We start from the raw sequence: 16,247 nt of genomic DNA, 5'->3' as shown, positions 1-16,247 counted from the left end.
CAGCCCTGTGTAATACAGCCCTGTGTAATACAGCTCTGTGTAATACAGCCCTGTGTAATACAGCCCTGTGTAATACAGCCCTGTGTAAAATAGCCCTGTGTAACACAGCCCTGTGTAATACAGCCCTGTGTAATACAGACCTGTGTAATACTGCCCTGTGTAACACAGCTCTGTGTAATACAGCCATGTGTAATACAGCTCTGTTTAATACAGCCCTGTGCAATACTGCCCTGTGAAATACAGCCCTGAGTAACACAGCCCTGTGTAATACAGCCCTGTGTAATACAGGCCTGTGTAATACAGCCCTGTGCAATACTGCCCTGTGTAATACAGCCCTGAGTCACACTGCCCTGTGTAATACAGCCCTGTGCAATACAGTCCTGTGTAATACAGCCCTGTGTAATTTAGTCCTATGTAATATAGCCCTGTGTAATACATCCCTATGTAGTACAGCCCTGTGTAATACAGCTCTGTGTAATACAGCCCTGTGTAATACAGCTCTGTGTAATACAGCCATGTGTAATACAGCCCTGTGTAATACAGCCCTATGTAAGACAGCCCTGTGTAATATAGCTCTGCATAATAGTGCTCTGAGTAATACAGCACTATGTAATACAGCCCTGTGTAATACAGCTCTGTGTAATACAGCTCTGTGTAATACAACCCTGTGTAATACAGCCCTGTGTAATATAGCCCTGTGTAATAAAGCTCTGTGTAATACAGCCCTGCGTAATACAGCTCTGTGTAATACAGCCCTGTGTAATACAGCCCTGTCTAATACAGACCTATGTAAAACAGCCCTGTGTAATACAGCCCTGTGTAATACTGCCCTGTGTAATACATCCCTACATAATACAGCTCGGTGTAATACATCTTTGTGTAATACAGCCCTGTGTAATACAGCCCTGTGTAATACTGCTCTGTGTAATACAGCCCTGAGTAAAACAGCCCTGTGTAATACAGCCTGTGTAATACAGCCCTGAGTAACACAGCCCTGTGTAACATAGCCCTGTGTAATACAGCCCTGTGTAATACAGCTCTGTGTAATACAGCCCTGTGTAATACAGCCCTGTGTAATACAGCTCTGTGTAATACAACCCTGTGTAATACAGCTCTGTGTAATACAGCCCTGAGTAATACAGACCAGTGTAATACAGCCCGATGTAATACAGCCCTGTGTAATACAGCCCTATGTAATACAGCCCTGTGTAATATGTCCCTCCGTAATACAGCTCTGTGTAATATAGCTCTGTGTAATACACCTCTGTGTAATACAGCCCTGTGTAATATAGCCCTGTGTAATAGAGCCCTATGTAATACAGCCCTGTGTAATACAGCCCTGTGTAATACTGCCCTGTGTAACACAGCTCTGTGTAATACAGCCAGGTGTAATACAGCCCTGTGTAATACAGCTCTGTTTAATACAGCCCTGTGCAATACTGCCCTGTGAAATACAGCCCTGAGTAATACAGCCCTGTGTAATACAGCCCTGTGTAATACAGCCCTGTCTAATACAGACCTATGTAAAACAGCCCTGTGTAATACAGCCCTGTGTAATACTGCCCTGTGTAATACATCCCTACATAATACAGCTCTGTGTAATACATCTTTGTGTAATACAGCCCTGTGTAATACAGCCTTGTGTAATACTGCTCTGTGTAATACAGCCCTGAGTAAAACAGCCCTGTGTAATACAGCCTGTGTAATACAGCCCTGAGTAACACAGCCCTGTGTAACATAGCCCTGTGTAATACAGCCCTGTGTAATACAGCTCTGTGTAATACAGCCCTGTGTAATACAGCCCTGTGTAATACAGCTCTGTGTAATACAACCCTGTGTAATACAGCTCTGTGTAATACAGCCCTGAGTAATACAGACCAGTGTAATACAGCCCGATGTAATACAGCCCTGTGTAATACAGCCCTATGTAATACAGCCCTGTGTAATATGTCCCTCCGTAATACAGCTCTGTGTAATATAGCTCTGTGTAATACACCTCTGTGTAATACAGCCCTGTGTAATATAGCCCTGTGTAATAGAGCCCTATGTAATACAGCCCTGTGTAATACAGCCCTGTGTAATACTGCCCTGTGTAACACAGCTCTGTGTAATACAGCCAGGTGTAATACAGCCATGTGTAATACAGCTCTGTTTAATACAGCCCTGTGCAATACTGCCCTGTGAAATACAGCCCTGAGTAACACAGCCCTGTGTAATACAGCCCTGTGTAATACAGGCCTGTGTAATACAGCCCTGTGCAATACTGCCCTGTGTAATACAGCCCTGAATCACACAGCCCTGTGTAATACAGACCTGTGTAATACAGCCCTGTGTAATTTAGTCCTGTGTAGTACAGCCCTGTGTAATACATCCCTGTGTAGTACAGCCCTGTGTAATACAGCTCTGTGTAATACAGCCCTGCGTAACACAGCCCTGTGTAATACATCCCTGTGTAATACAGCCCTGTGTAATACAGCCCTGTGTAACACAGCCCTGCGTAATACAGCCCTGTGTAATACAGCTCTGTGTAATACAGCCATGTGTAATACAGCCCTGTGTAATACAGCCCTATGTAAGACAGCCCTGTGTAATATAGCTCTGCGTAATAGTGCTCTGAGTAATACAGCACTATGTAATACAGCCCTGTGTAATACAGCTCTGTGCAATACAGCTCTGTGTAATACAACCCTGTGTAATACAGCCCTGTGTAATATAGCCCTGTGTAATAAAGCTCTGTGTAATACAGCCCTGTGTAATACAGCCCTGTCTAATACAGCCCTATGTAAAACAGCCCTGTGTAATACAGCCCTGTGTAATACTTCCCACATAATACAGCTCTGTGTAACACATCTTTGTGTAATACAGCCCTGTGTAATACAGCCTTGTGTAATACTGCTCTGTGTAATACAGCCCTGAGTAAAACAGCCCTGTGTAATACAGCCTGTGTAATACAGCCCTGAGTAACACAGCCCTGTGTAACACAGCCCTGTGTAATACAGCCCTGTGTAATACAGCTCTGTGTAATACAGCCCTGTGTAATACAGCCCTGTGTAATACAGCTCTGTGTAATACAACCCTGTGTAATACAGCTCTGTGTAATACAGCCCTGAGTAATACAGACCAGTGTAATACAGCCCGATGTAATACAGCCCTGTGTAATACAGCCCTATGTAATACAGCCCTGTGTAATATGTCCCTCCGTAATACAGCTCTGTGTAATATAGCTCTGTGTAATACACCTCTGTGTAATACAGCCCTGTGTAATATAGCCCTGTGTAATACTGCTCTGTGTAATACAGCTCTGTGTAATACAACCCTGTGTAATAGAGCCCTATGTAATACAGCCCTGTGTAATACAGCCCTGTGTAATTCTGCCCTGTGTAACACAGCTCTGTGTAATACAGCCAGGTGTAATACAGCCATGTATAATACAGCTCTGTTTAATACAGCCCTGTGCAATACTGCCCTGTGAAATACAGCCCTGAGTGACACAGCCCTGCTCCTGCCCCACCGAACTCATCTCCCAATACCTCGACACGGTCCTGTCCCCTTTAGTCCAAGAACTCCCCACCTGCGTTCGGGACACCACCCACGCCCTCCACCTCCTCCAGGATTTTCGCTTCCCCGGTCCCCAACGCCTTATTTTCACTATAGACATCCAGTCCCTGTACACCTCCATCCCCCATCACGAAGGACTCAAAGCCCTCCGCTTCTTCCTTTCCCGCCGCACCAACCAGTACCCTTCCACTGACACCCTCCTTCGACTGACTGAACTGGTCCTCACCCTGAATAACTTCTCTTTTCAATCCTCCCACTTCCTCCAAACTAAAGGAGTTGCCATGGGCACCCGCATGGGCCCCAGCTATGCCTGTCTCTTCGTAGGATATGTGGAACAGTCCATCTTCCGCAACTACACTGGCACCACCCCCCACCTTTTCCTCCGCTACATGGATGACTGTATCGGCGCTGCCTCGTGCTCCCACGAGGAGGTTGAACAGTTCATCAACTTTACTAACACCTTCCATCCCGACCTCAAATTCACCTGGACTGTCTCAGACTCCTCCCTCCCCTTCCTAGACCTTTCCATTTCTATCTCGGGCGACCGACTCAACACAGACATCTATTATAAACCGACTGACTCCCACAGCTACCTGGACTACACCTCCTCCCACCCTGCCCCCTGTAAAAACGCCACCCCATATTCCCAATTCCTTCGTCTCCGCCGCATCTGCTCCCAGGAGGACCAATTCCAACACCGCACAGCCCAGATGGCCTCCTTCTTCAAGGACCGCAGATTCCCCCCAGACGTGGTCGACGATGCCCTCCACCGCATCTCCTCCACTTCCCGCTCCTCCGCCCTTGAGCCCCGCTCCTCCAACCGCCACCAAGACAGAACCCCACTGGTTCTCACCTACCACCCCACCAACCTGCGCATACAACGTATTATCCGCCGCCATTTCCGCCACCTCCAAACGGACCCCACCACCAAGGATATATTTCCCTCCCCTCCCCTATCAGCGTTCCGCAAGGACCACTCCCTTCGTGACTCCCTTGTCAGATCCACACCCCCCACCAACCCAACCTCCACCCCCGGCACCTTCCCCTGCAACCGCAGGAAATGTAAAACTTGCGCCCACACCTCCTCCCTCACTTCCCTCCAAGGCCCCAAGGGATCCTTCCATATCCGCCACAAGTTCACCTGTACCTCCACACACATCATCTATTGCATCCGCTGCACCCGATGTGGCCTCCTCTATATTGGTGAGACAGGCCGCTTACTTGCGGAACGCTTCAGAGAACACCTCTGGGCCGCCCGAACCAACCAACCCAATCACCCCGTGGCTCAACACTTTAACTCCCCCTCCCACTCCACCGAGGACATGCAGGTCCTTGGACTCCTCCACCGGCAGAACACAACTACACGACGGCTGGAGGAGGAGCGCCTCATCTTCCGCCTGGGAACCCTCCAACCACAAGGTATGAATTCAGATTTCTCCAGCTTCCTCATTTCCCCTCCCCCCACCTTGTCTCAGTCGGTTCCCTCAACTCAGCACCGCCCTCCTAACCTGCAATCCTCTTCCTGACCTCTCCGCCCCCCCCCCACTCCGGCCTATCACCCTCACCTTGACCTCCTTCCACCTATCCCACCTCCATCGCCCCTCCCCCTAGTCCCTCCTCCCTACCTTTTATCTCAGCCTGCTTGGCTCTCTCTCTTATTCCTGATGAAGGGCTTATGCTCGAAACGTCGAATTCTCTATTCCTGAGATGCTGCCTAACCTGCTGTGCTTTGACCAGCAACACATTTGCAGCTGTGTAATACAACCCTGTGTAATACAGCCCTGTGTAATATAGCCCTGTGTAATAAAGCTCTGTGTAATACAGACCTATGTAAAACAGCCCTGTGTAATACAGCCCTGTGTAATACTGCCCTGTGTAATACATCCCTACATAATACAGCTCTGTGTAATACATCTTTGTGTAATACAGCCCTGTGTAATACAGCCCTGTGTAATACTGCTCTGTGTAATACAGCCCTGAGTAAAACAGCCCTGTGTAATACAGCCTGTGTAATACAGCCCTGAGTAACACAGCCCTGTGTAACATAGCCCTGTGTAATACAGCCCTGTGTAATACAGCTCTGTGTAATACAGCCCTGTGTAATACAGCCCTGTGTAATACAGCTCTGTGTAATACAACCCTGTGTAATACAGCTCTGTGTAATACAGCCCTGAGTCACACAGCCCTGTGTAATACAGCCCTGTGTAATACAGCCCTGTGTAATTTAGTCCTGTGTAGTACAGCTCTGTGTAATACAACCCAGTGACATACAGCACGATGTAATACAGCCCTGTGTAATACAGTCCTATGTAATACAGCCCTGTGTAATACAGCCCTGTCTAATACAGCCCTATGTAAAACAGCCCTGTGTAATACAGCTCTGTGTAATACTTCCCACATAATACAGCTCTGTGTAACACATCTTTGTGTAATACAGCTCTGTGTAATACAGCCCTGTGTAATACAGCCCTGTGTAATACAGCTCTGTGTAATACAACCCTGTGTAATACAGCTCTGTGTAATACAGCCCTGAGTAACACAGCCCTGTGTAACACAGCCCTGTGTAATACAGCCCTGTGTAATACAGCTCTGTGTAATACAGCCCTGTGTAATACAGCCCTGTGTAATATAGCTCTGTGTAATACACCTCTGTGTAATACAGCCCTGTGTAATATAGCCCTGTGTAATACTGCTCTGTGTAATACAGCTCTGTGTAATACAACCCTGTGTAATAGAGCCCTATGTAATAGAGCCCTGTGTAATACAGCCCTGTGTAATACTGCCCTGTGTAACACAGCTCTGTGTAATACAGCCAGGTGTAATACAGCCATGTATAATACAGCTCTGTTTAATACAGCCCTGTGCAATACTGCCCTGTGAAATACAGCCCTGAGTAACACAGCCCTGTGTAATACAGGCCTGTGTAATACAGCCCTGTGCAATACTGCCCTGTGTAATACAGCCCTGAGTCACACAGCCCTGTGTAATACAGCCCTGTGCAATACAGCCCTGTGTAATTTAGTCCTGTGTAGTACAGCTCTGTGTAATACAACCCAGTGACATACAGCGCGATGTAATACAGCCCTGTGTAATACAGTCCTATGTAATACAGCCCTGTGTAATACATCCCTATGTAGTACAGCCCTGTGTAATACAGCTCTGTGTAATACAGCCCTGCGTAATACAGCCCTGTGCAATACTGCGCTGTGTAATACAGCACTGTGTAATACAGCTTTGTGTAATACAGCCCTGTGTAATACAGCCCTGTGTAATACAGCACTGTGTAATATAGCTCTGTGCAATACATCTCTGTGTAATACAGCCCTGTGTAATACAGCCCTGTGTACTTCAGCCCTATGTAATACAGCCCTATGTAAAACAGCCCTGTGTAATACAGCCCTGTGTAATACAGCCCTGTGTAATACATCCGGATGTAATACAGCACTGTGTAATACAGCCCTGTGCAATACAGCTCTGCATAATACAGCCCTGTGTAATACAGCCCTGTGTAATACAGCCCTGTGTAAAACAGCCCTGTGTAACACAGCCCTGTGTAATACAGCCCTGTGTAATACAGCCCTGTGTAATACAGCCCTGTGTAATACTGCCCTGTGTAACACAGATCTGTGTAATTCTGCCAGATGCAATACAGCCATGTGTAATACAGCTTTGTTTAATACAGCCCTGTGCAATACTGCCCTGTGAAATACAGCCCTGAGTAACACAGCCCTGTGTAATACAGCCCCGTGTAATACAGCTCAGTGTAATACAGCCCAGTGTAATACAGCTCTGTGTAATATAGCCCTGTGTAATACAGCCCTGTGTAATCCAGCCCTGTGTAATACAGCCCTGTGTAATACAGCACTGTGTAATTTAGTCCTGTGTAGTACAGCTCTGTGCAATACAACCCAGTGACATACAGCGCGATGTAATACAGCCCTGTGTAATACAGTCCTATGTAATACAGCCCTGTGTAATACATCCCTATGTAGTACAGCCCTGTGTAATACAGCTCTGTGTAATACAACCCTGTGTAATAGAGCCCTGTGCAATACATCTCTGTGTAATACAGCCCTGTGTAATACAGCCCTGTGTACTACAGCCCTATGTAATACAGCCCTATGTAAAACAGCCCTGTGTAATACAGCTCTGTGTAATACAGCTCTGTGAAATACAGCCCTGTGTAATACAGCCCTGTGTAATACAGCACTGTGTAATATAGCCCTGTGCAATACATCTCTGTGTAATACAGCCCTGTGTAATACAGCCCTGTGTACTACAGCCCTATGTAATACAGCCCTATGTAAAACAGCCCTGTGTAATACAGCTCTGTGTAATACAGCCCTGTGTAATACAGCCCTATGTAAGACAGCCCTGTGCAATACATCCCTACGTAATACAGGTCTGAGTAATACAGCTCTGCGTAATACAGCCCTGTGTACTACAGCTCTGTGTACTACAGCCCTGTCTAATACAGCCCTCTGTAGTACTGCCCAATGTAATACAGCTCTGTGTAATACAGCCCTGCGTAATACAGGCCTGTGTAATATAGCAATGTGTAATACAGCCCTGTGCAATACATCTCTGTGTAATACAGCCCTTTGTAATACAGCCCTGTGTACTACAGCCCTATGTAATACAGCCCTATGTAAAACAGCACTGTGTACTACAGCCCTATGTAATACAGCCCTGTGTAATACAGCCCTGTGTAATACATCCGGATGTAATACAGCACTGTGTAATACAGCCCTATGTAATACAGCCCTGTGTAATACATCCCTACGTAATACAGCTCTGTGTAATACAGCTCTGTGTAATACACCTTTGTATAATATAGCCCTGTGTAATACAGCCCTGTGTAATTCTGCTCTGTGTAATACAGCTCTGTGTAATACAACCCTGTGTAATACAGCCCTATGTAATACAGCCCTGTGTAATACAGCTCTGTGTAATACAGCTCTGTGTAATACAACCCTGTGTAATACAGCCCTGTGTAATATAGCCCTGTGTAATACAGCTCTGTGTAATACAGCCCTGCGTAATACAGCTCTGTGTAATACAGCCCTGTGTAATACAGCCCTGTGTAATACAGCCCTATGTAAAACGGCCCTGTGTAATACAGCCCTGTGTAATACAGCCCTGTGTAATACATCCCTTCATGATACAGCTCTGTGTAATACATCTTTGTGTAATACAGCCCTGTGTAATACAGCCCTGTGTAATACTGCCTGTGTAATACAGCCCTGAGTAACACAGCCCTGTGTAACATAGCCCTGTGTAATACAGCCCTGTGTAATACAGCTCTGTGTAATACAGCCCTGTGTAATACAGCCCTGTGTAATACAGCTCTGTGTAATACAGCCCTGTGTAATACAGACCAGTGTAATACAGCCCTGAGTAATACAGACCAGTGTAATACAGCCCGATGTAATACAGCCCTGTGTAATATAGCCCGATGTAATACAGCCCTGTGTAATATGTCCCTACGTAATACAGCTCTGTGTAATATAGCTCTGTGTAATACACCTCTGTGTAATACAGCCCTGTGTAATATAGCCCTGTATAATACTGCTCTGTGTAATACAGCTCTGTGTAATACAACCCTGTGTAATAGAGACCTATGTAATACAGCTCAGTGTAATACAGCCCAGTGTAATACAGCTCTGTGTAATATAGCCCTGTGTAATACAGCCCTGTGTAATACAGCCCTGTGTAATACAGCTCTGTGTAATACAGCCCTGTGTAATACAGCCCTGTGTAATGCAGCCCTGTGTAATGCAGCCCTGTGTAAAACAGCCCTGTGTAACACAGCCCTGTGTAATACAGCCCTGTGTAATACAGCCCTGAGTAAAACAGCCCTGTGTAATACAGCCTGTGTAATACAGCCCTGAGTAACACAGCCCTGTGTAATACAGCTCTGTTTAATACAGCCCTGTGCAATACTGCCCTGTGTAATACAGCCCTGCGTAATACAGCACTGTGTAATGCAGCACTGTGTAATATAGCCCTGTGTAATACAGCTCTGTGCAATACAGCCCTATGTAATACAGCTCTGTGTAATACAGCCCTGTGTCATATAGCCCTGTGTAATACTGCCCTGTATAATACAGCTCTGTGCAATACAACCCTGTGTATTAGTGCCCTATGTAATACAGCCCTGTGTAATACAGCTCTGTGTAATACAGCCCTGTGTAATACCCCTCTGTGTAATACAGCCCTGTGTAATACAGCCCTGTGTAGTATAGCCCTGTGTAATACAGCTCTGTGTAATACAACCCTGTGTAATAGAGCCCTATGTAATACAGCCCTGTGTAATACAGCTCTGTGTAATACAGCTCTGTGTAATACATCCCTGTGTAATACAGCCCTGCATAATACAGCCCTGTGTAATACAGCTCTGTGTAATACAGCTCTGTGTAATACTGCCCTATGTAAAACAGCCCTGTGTAATACAGCCCTGTGTAATATAGCCCTATGTAATACAGCCCTGTGTAATACAGCTCTGTGTAATACTGCCCTATGTAATACAGCCCTGTGTAATACAGCCCTGTGTAATATAGCCCTATGTAATACAGCCCTGTGTAATACAGCCTGTGTAATACAGCCCTGTGTAATACAGCCCTGTGTAATACAGCTCTGTGTAATACTGCCCTATGTAAAACAGCCCTGTGTAATACAGCCCTGTGTAATATAGCCCTGTGTAATACAGCCTGTGTAATACAGCGCTGTACGAGTGACATTGCCTCGGAACAAGAGCAGGGCGGAATGCTGTGGGTCCGTCAGTGAAGCTCACACTGAGCTGTGTGTTCCCTTTCCAGCTGTTTTACAGCAAGGAACAAATTCCCCTCATCCCGCTGCACGCTGCGTTGTGGGTGTGGGGCGGGCGTCAGTCAGTGCCAGGACTTACGGTCATAAGGTCACAGGGAGTGCACACCCACCCATTCCAGGCATTCCCAAGGGACTTTACATTGGAAGGCTGAGTTTTTTTTCACTAAGCATCAGCCCTAATTGGCTGAGAGGGATCTCCTGATGGTGGTGAGCAGCTTTGGCATTGATCTGTGTCTGAGATTGTTTAACCCTGTAGGTAAACCACTGCCTTACACTCATGTTTAACCAGGGAGTGACTGTGTTCATCCTGAGCCTGTGCAAAACAATGCACCAGCCCCCCCCCCTCTGAACCAACACTTACCTCCGACATGGAGGGAGGCTCTCCCCTTGGAGACTGAGGTTATTGGAGAGAGAGAGAGACAGCGGCATTGATTTAGTGGAAGGTCTGATGGGGTAAGGCTGAGTGTAGCTCTGACCTCACTCATTACTGTTGTTCATATCCATGGGATGGGGCCATCAGTGACTGGCCCGCATTTGTTTCCTGTCTCTCTTTGCGAAGTTGGGGGTGAACTGCTGCACTGTATGTGATTAGATTACTTACTTACAGTGTGGAAACAGGCCCTTCAGCCCAACAAGTCCACACCGACCCTCCAAAGAGAAACCCACACCCCCTATATTTACTCCTGACTAATCCACCTAACACTACAGGCAATTTAGCATGGCCAATTCACCTGACCCGCACATCTTTGGACTGTGGGAGGAAACCGGAGCACCCGGAGGAAACCCACGCAGACACGGGGAGAATGTGCAAACTCCACACAGTCAGTCGCCTGAGGCGGGAATTGAACCCAGGTCCCTGGCGCTGTGAGGCAGCAGTGCTAACCACTGTGCCACCGTGCTGCCCAAATCTACACCTCAATCCCCTCTGCTCCTGGAAACATTGACCCCCACCCCCCTAATTACATTTAATGCACCCCCTAAATTTCCAATTCTTGACACTTCGGCCCCCTGTTCATCAGAAAGTATCAGCAATTGCTGACCTGCGAATCGTACCTGAGCCTACCTTCTGAGTTGCTAATCCACTCAGAAAACCATTGCTCCCAGTAGCTCAATGTTAGAACATAGAACATAGAACAATACAGCACAGAACAGGCTCTTCGGCCCACGATGTTGTGCCGAACATTTGTCCTAGCTTAAGCACCTATCCACGTACCTATCCAATTGCCGCTTAAAGGTCACCAATGATTATGTCTCTGCCACTCCCACAACACAAATCCCATCAAGCCAATCCCCACCTCACGAGTCTCCTCTCCAGTGATGCACATTCAGCAGGTACCAACGCAATAGTAAACTGCACAGTTTGGGTTCCATCAGGGCCACTCAGCTCCTGATCCCATTCCAGCCTTGGTTCAAACATGGACAATAGAGCTGAATTCCAGAGGGGAGGGGAGATGGACATCAAGGCTGGCATTCAGCTAAGTGGGGCATCAAGGAGTCCTCACAAAACTGGCATTAGCGGGCATTGTCATGGGACTTGACACTTCCTTGTTTTGGCACAAGGAAGGTGGTTGTTGATGTTGGAGGTCTGTCATCTCAGCTCCAGGGCGTCTCTGCAGGAGTTCCTCAGGGTAATGTCCTAAACCCAACCACCTTCAGAGATCATAGGGTTCGTGTTGGGAAGAGTAAATTAGACAGGGGCTGGGGAGGGGGGCAGTGAGGGGTTGGGGGGTGCAGTGAGGATGGGGGCAGTGAGGGGTGGGGGGGCAGTGAGGATGGGGGCAGTGAGGGGTGGGGGGGCAGTGAGGATGGGGGCAGTGAGGGGTGGGGGCAGTGAAGATGGGGGGCAGTGAGGGGTGGGGGGCAGTGAGGATGGGGGCAGTGAGGGGTGGGGGCAGTGCGGATGGCGGGCAGTGAGGGATGGGGGCAGTGAGGATGGGGGGCAGTGAGGGGTGGGGCCAGTGAGGATGGGGGCAGAGAGGTGGGGCAGTGAGGATGGCGGGCAGTGAGGGGTGGGGGCAGTGAGGATGGGGGCAGTGAGGGGTGGGGGCAGTGAGGATGGCGGGCAGTGAGGGGTGGGGGCAGTGAGGATGGGGGCAGTGAGGGGTGGGGGCAGTGCGGATGGCGGACAGTGAGGGGTGGGGGCAGTGAGGATGGGGGCAGTGAGGGGTGGGGGCAGTGCGGATGGCGGGCAGTGAGGGGTGGGGGCAGTGAGGATGGGGGGCAGTGAGGGGTGGGGGCAGTGCGGATGGGGGGCAGTGAGAGGTGGGGGCAGTGAAGATGGGGGGCAGTGAGGGGTGGGGGCAGTGCGGATGGCGGGCAGTGAGGGGTGGGCGCAGTGTGGATGGCGGGCAGTGAGGGGTGGGGGCAGTGAGGATGGGGAGCAGTGAGAGGTGGGGCAGTGAGGATGGGGGACAGTGAGGGGTGGGCGCAGTGTGGATGGCGGGCAGTGAGGGGTGGGGGCAGTGAGGATGGAGTGGCAGTGAGGGGTGGGCGCAGTGTGGATGGCGGGCAGTGAGGGGTGGAGGCAGTGAGGATGGGGGGCAGTGAGAGGTGGGGCAGTGAGGATGGGGGACAGTGAGGGGTGGGGGCAGTGAGGATGGGGAGCAGTGAGAGGTGGGGCAGTGAGGATGGGGGACAGTGAGGGGTGGGCGCAGTGTGGATGGCGGGCAGTGAGGGGTGGGGGCAGTGAGGATGGAGTGGCAGTGAGGGGTGGGCGCAGTGTGGATGGCGGGCAGTGAGGGGTGGGGGCAGTGAGGATGGGGGGCAGTGAGAGGTGGGGCAGTGAGGATGGGGGACAGTGAGGGGTGGGCGCAGTGTGGATGGCGGGCAGTGAGGGGTGGGGGCAGTGAGGATGGGGGGCAGTGAGAGGTGGGGCAGTGAGGATGGGGGACAGTGGGGGGTGGGGGCAGTGAGGATGGGGGCAGTGAGGATGGTGGGCAGTGAGGGGTGGGTGGGGCAGTGAGGGGTGGGTGGGGCAGTGAGGGGTGGAGAGGGGAGGTTGGGCCATACCCTCCCTGAGACAGGGTGGGAAAGTCTAGGAGAGAGTGAATGTGGACTTGGGACTGCTGCTGAGGAAGCTACTGCTGCTATCGTGGACGCTGTAAAATGCTGTGCTTGTTTCTGGTGTTAGGGAGTGGAGGGTCAATCCTTGGGGTGATTGGTACATCCTGAAGTGAGCATTACCTGAGCTGTGACTCTCTCTTGGCTTCCCATGAGACTGTAATACCAGGGGTCAACATGTATGTGCAGGAAACAGGTCGTCAGTAAACGGGAAACATCCCTCTGCGTTCTCAAACATGCAGGCTCCTGAAACAGAAGAAGAATTTTAGAAACTTCCAAACTTCCCTTTGGACAGTCATTGGGGCTTGCATCTGAAAAAAATAATCAACGCAACCTCAACATTAGGGCCAAACCACAGACTTTATACTTCAACGGAGTCGATCAGAGGGTGATAGGGGGATGGATGAGACTTTCCAGGGTTTCTCACTGACAGTGCGGAGAAAGACACCCTGCTCTTGTTACACAGCAGGTAGAACAAAGAAGAAGCATGTTATTCAAATAGAGAGAAACTGTTAAGCTTGGAGGTACAGAGGGATCTGGGCATCCTAGTGCATGAATCAAATCCATAACCGCCTTTTTGAATGGCAGAATATGCTTGAGGGGCTGAGTGGCCTACCTTGATTTCCGATGGGAGTCATAGAGCACAGAACCAGACCCTTCAGTCCAAATCGTCCAGAAACCCAAATTAACTAGCCCCACCTGTCTCCAGCTTGCCCATGTCTTTCCAAACCTTTCCTATTCATCTGCTTATCCGAATGTATTTTCAACATTGTAACTGTATCCACATCCATCACGTCCTCTGGAAGTTTGTTTCACACATGAACCAGTCTCTGTGTAAAAAAATTGCCCCTCATTTTTTTGAAGACCTTAGGGGCGGCACGGTGGCTCAGTGGTTAGCACTGCTGCTTCACAGCGTCAGGGACCCGGGTTCAGTTCCTGCCTCAGGCAACTACCTGTGTGGAGTTTGTACATTCTCCCCGTGTCTGCGTGGGTTTGCTCCGGTTTCCTCCCACAGTCCAAAGATGTGCAGGTGAATTGGCCGTGCTAAATTGCCAGTAGTGTTAGGTGGATTAGTCAGGAGCAAATATAGAGGGGTGGGTTTCTCTTCAGAGGGTCGATGTGGACTCGTTGGGCTGAAGAGCCTGTTTCCACGCTGTAGGTAATCTAATCCTTTCATCTTAAAAGTAGGCCCCTGAGTCTTGACATTCCCCCAACTTGGGGAAAAGACATTTGTGATTTACTCTATCTATGCCCCTCATGATTTTATAAAAACCTCACACCTCAACCACCTACAATCCAGTGAAAAACATCCCAACCTATCGAGGCTCAACCCTTCCATTCCTCTCAATATCCTGGTAAATCTCTCCAATTTAATACATGTTGTATAACAGGGTAACCAGAACAGTACATCTGTATTTACCAGCACCTTTAATGTAGTAAATTACTTTGAGGGAAGGTTATTAAGTGATTTGTGGCATTCAATACTCCAGAAGAGGCCTCACCAACGTCCTGTATAACCTCAACATGATGTCCCATCCTCTGTGTACAAAGGACTGAGCAATGAGGGCCAGCATACTAAACTCCTTCTTACCCACCCCATCTACCTGTGACCCAAACCTCAAAGGACTATGTACCTGAACCTCTGGGTCTCTCTGTTCTGCAGCACTACCCAAGGCCTTACTGTTAATTGTGTAAGTGCTGCCCTGTTTGTTCTACTAAGATGTAATACCTCGCATTTATCCAAATTAAACTCCATCAGCCACCCCTCAGCCCATTGACCCAATTGATCAACATCTCTGTGTAATCTCAGACTGCTCACTGTCCACGACATCATGAATTTTCGTGTCGCGCACAAAGTTACTGACCAAGCTTTCTACATTCTCAGTCAAGATCAGAATGGTGCTGGAAAAGCACAGCAGGTCAGGCAGCATCCGAGGAGCAGGAAAAATCGACGTTTTGGGCTGGAGTCCTTCATCAGGAATGGGAATGAAGGGCTTTTGCCTGAAACGTCGATTTTTCCTGCTCCTCGGATGCAGCCTGACCTGCTGTGCTTTTCCAGCACCACTCTAATCTAGACTCTAAACTCCAACATCTGCAGCCCTCACTCCAGCCAAGATGATCTCTACACACTCACCCTAGTCATTTATATAAAAGTGAACCCTTGTGGAACAGGCTGGGGAATCTAGAACTAGGGCTCACAGTCTAAATGTACCGGGTGGGCCATTTGGGTCTGAGTCACAGAGACATAGAAATGTACAGCATGGAAACAGATCCTTCGGTCCAACCCATCCATACCGACCAGATATCCCAACCCAATCTAGTCCCACCTGCCAGCACCCGGCCCATATCCCTCCAAACCCTTCCTATTCATATACCCATCCAAATGCCTTTTAAATGTTGCAATTGTACCAGCCTCCACCACATCCTCTGGCAGCTCATTCCATACACGTACCACCCTCTGAGTGAAAATGTTGCCCCTTAGGTCACTTTTATATCTTTTCCCTCTCACCCTAAACCTATGCCCTCTAGTTCTGGACTCCCCGACACCAGGGAAAAGACCTGGTCTATTACCCTCTCCATGCCCCTCATGATTTTGTAAACCTCTATAAGGTCACCCCTCAGCCTCTGACACTCCAGGGAAAACAGCCCCAGCCTGTTCAGGCTCTCCCTGTAGCTCAGATCCTCCAACCCTGGCAACATCCTTGTAAATCTTTTCTGAACCCTTTCAAGTTTCACAACATCTTTCCAATAGGAAGGAGACCAGAATTGTACGCAATATTCCAACAGTGGCCTAACCAATG

General features: G+C 48.9%; 1 protein-coding gene across 5 annotated transcripts in view; it reads right to left on the bottom strand.

The window, feature by feature from the left end:
• The window catches only part of LOC132828850 (disintegrin and metalloproteinase domain-containing protein 10-like), a 143,147-nt gene that overhangs the window by 105,348 nt on the left and 21,552 nt on the right, over positions 1 to 16,247 (bottom strand). For all 5 annotated transcript variants that reach the window (XM_060846001.1, XM_060846002.1, XM_060846004.1 and 2 more), the window contains exon 6: positions 13,570 to 13,692. In XM_060846001.1, the coding sequence (XP_060701984.1) occupies positions 13,570 to 13,692 (123 nt within the window). The remainder of the gene's footprint in view (positions 1 to 13,569; positions 13,693 to 16,247) is intronic.

Source organism: Hemiscyllium ocellatum, chromosome 28 (assembly GCF_020745735.1).
Source record: "Hemiscyllium ocellatum isolate sHemOce1 chromosome 28, sHemOce1.pat.X.cur, whole genome shotgun sequence".
Lineage (NCBI taxonomy): Eukaryota > Metazoa > Chordata > Chondrichthyes > Orectolobiformes > Hemiscylliidae > Hemiscyllium > Hemiscyllium ocellatum.
This window is presented reverse-complemented; position numbering and strand designations above follow the sequence as displayed.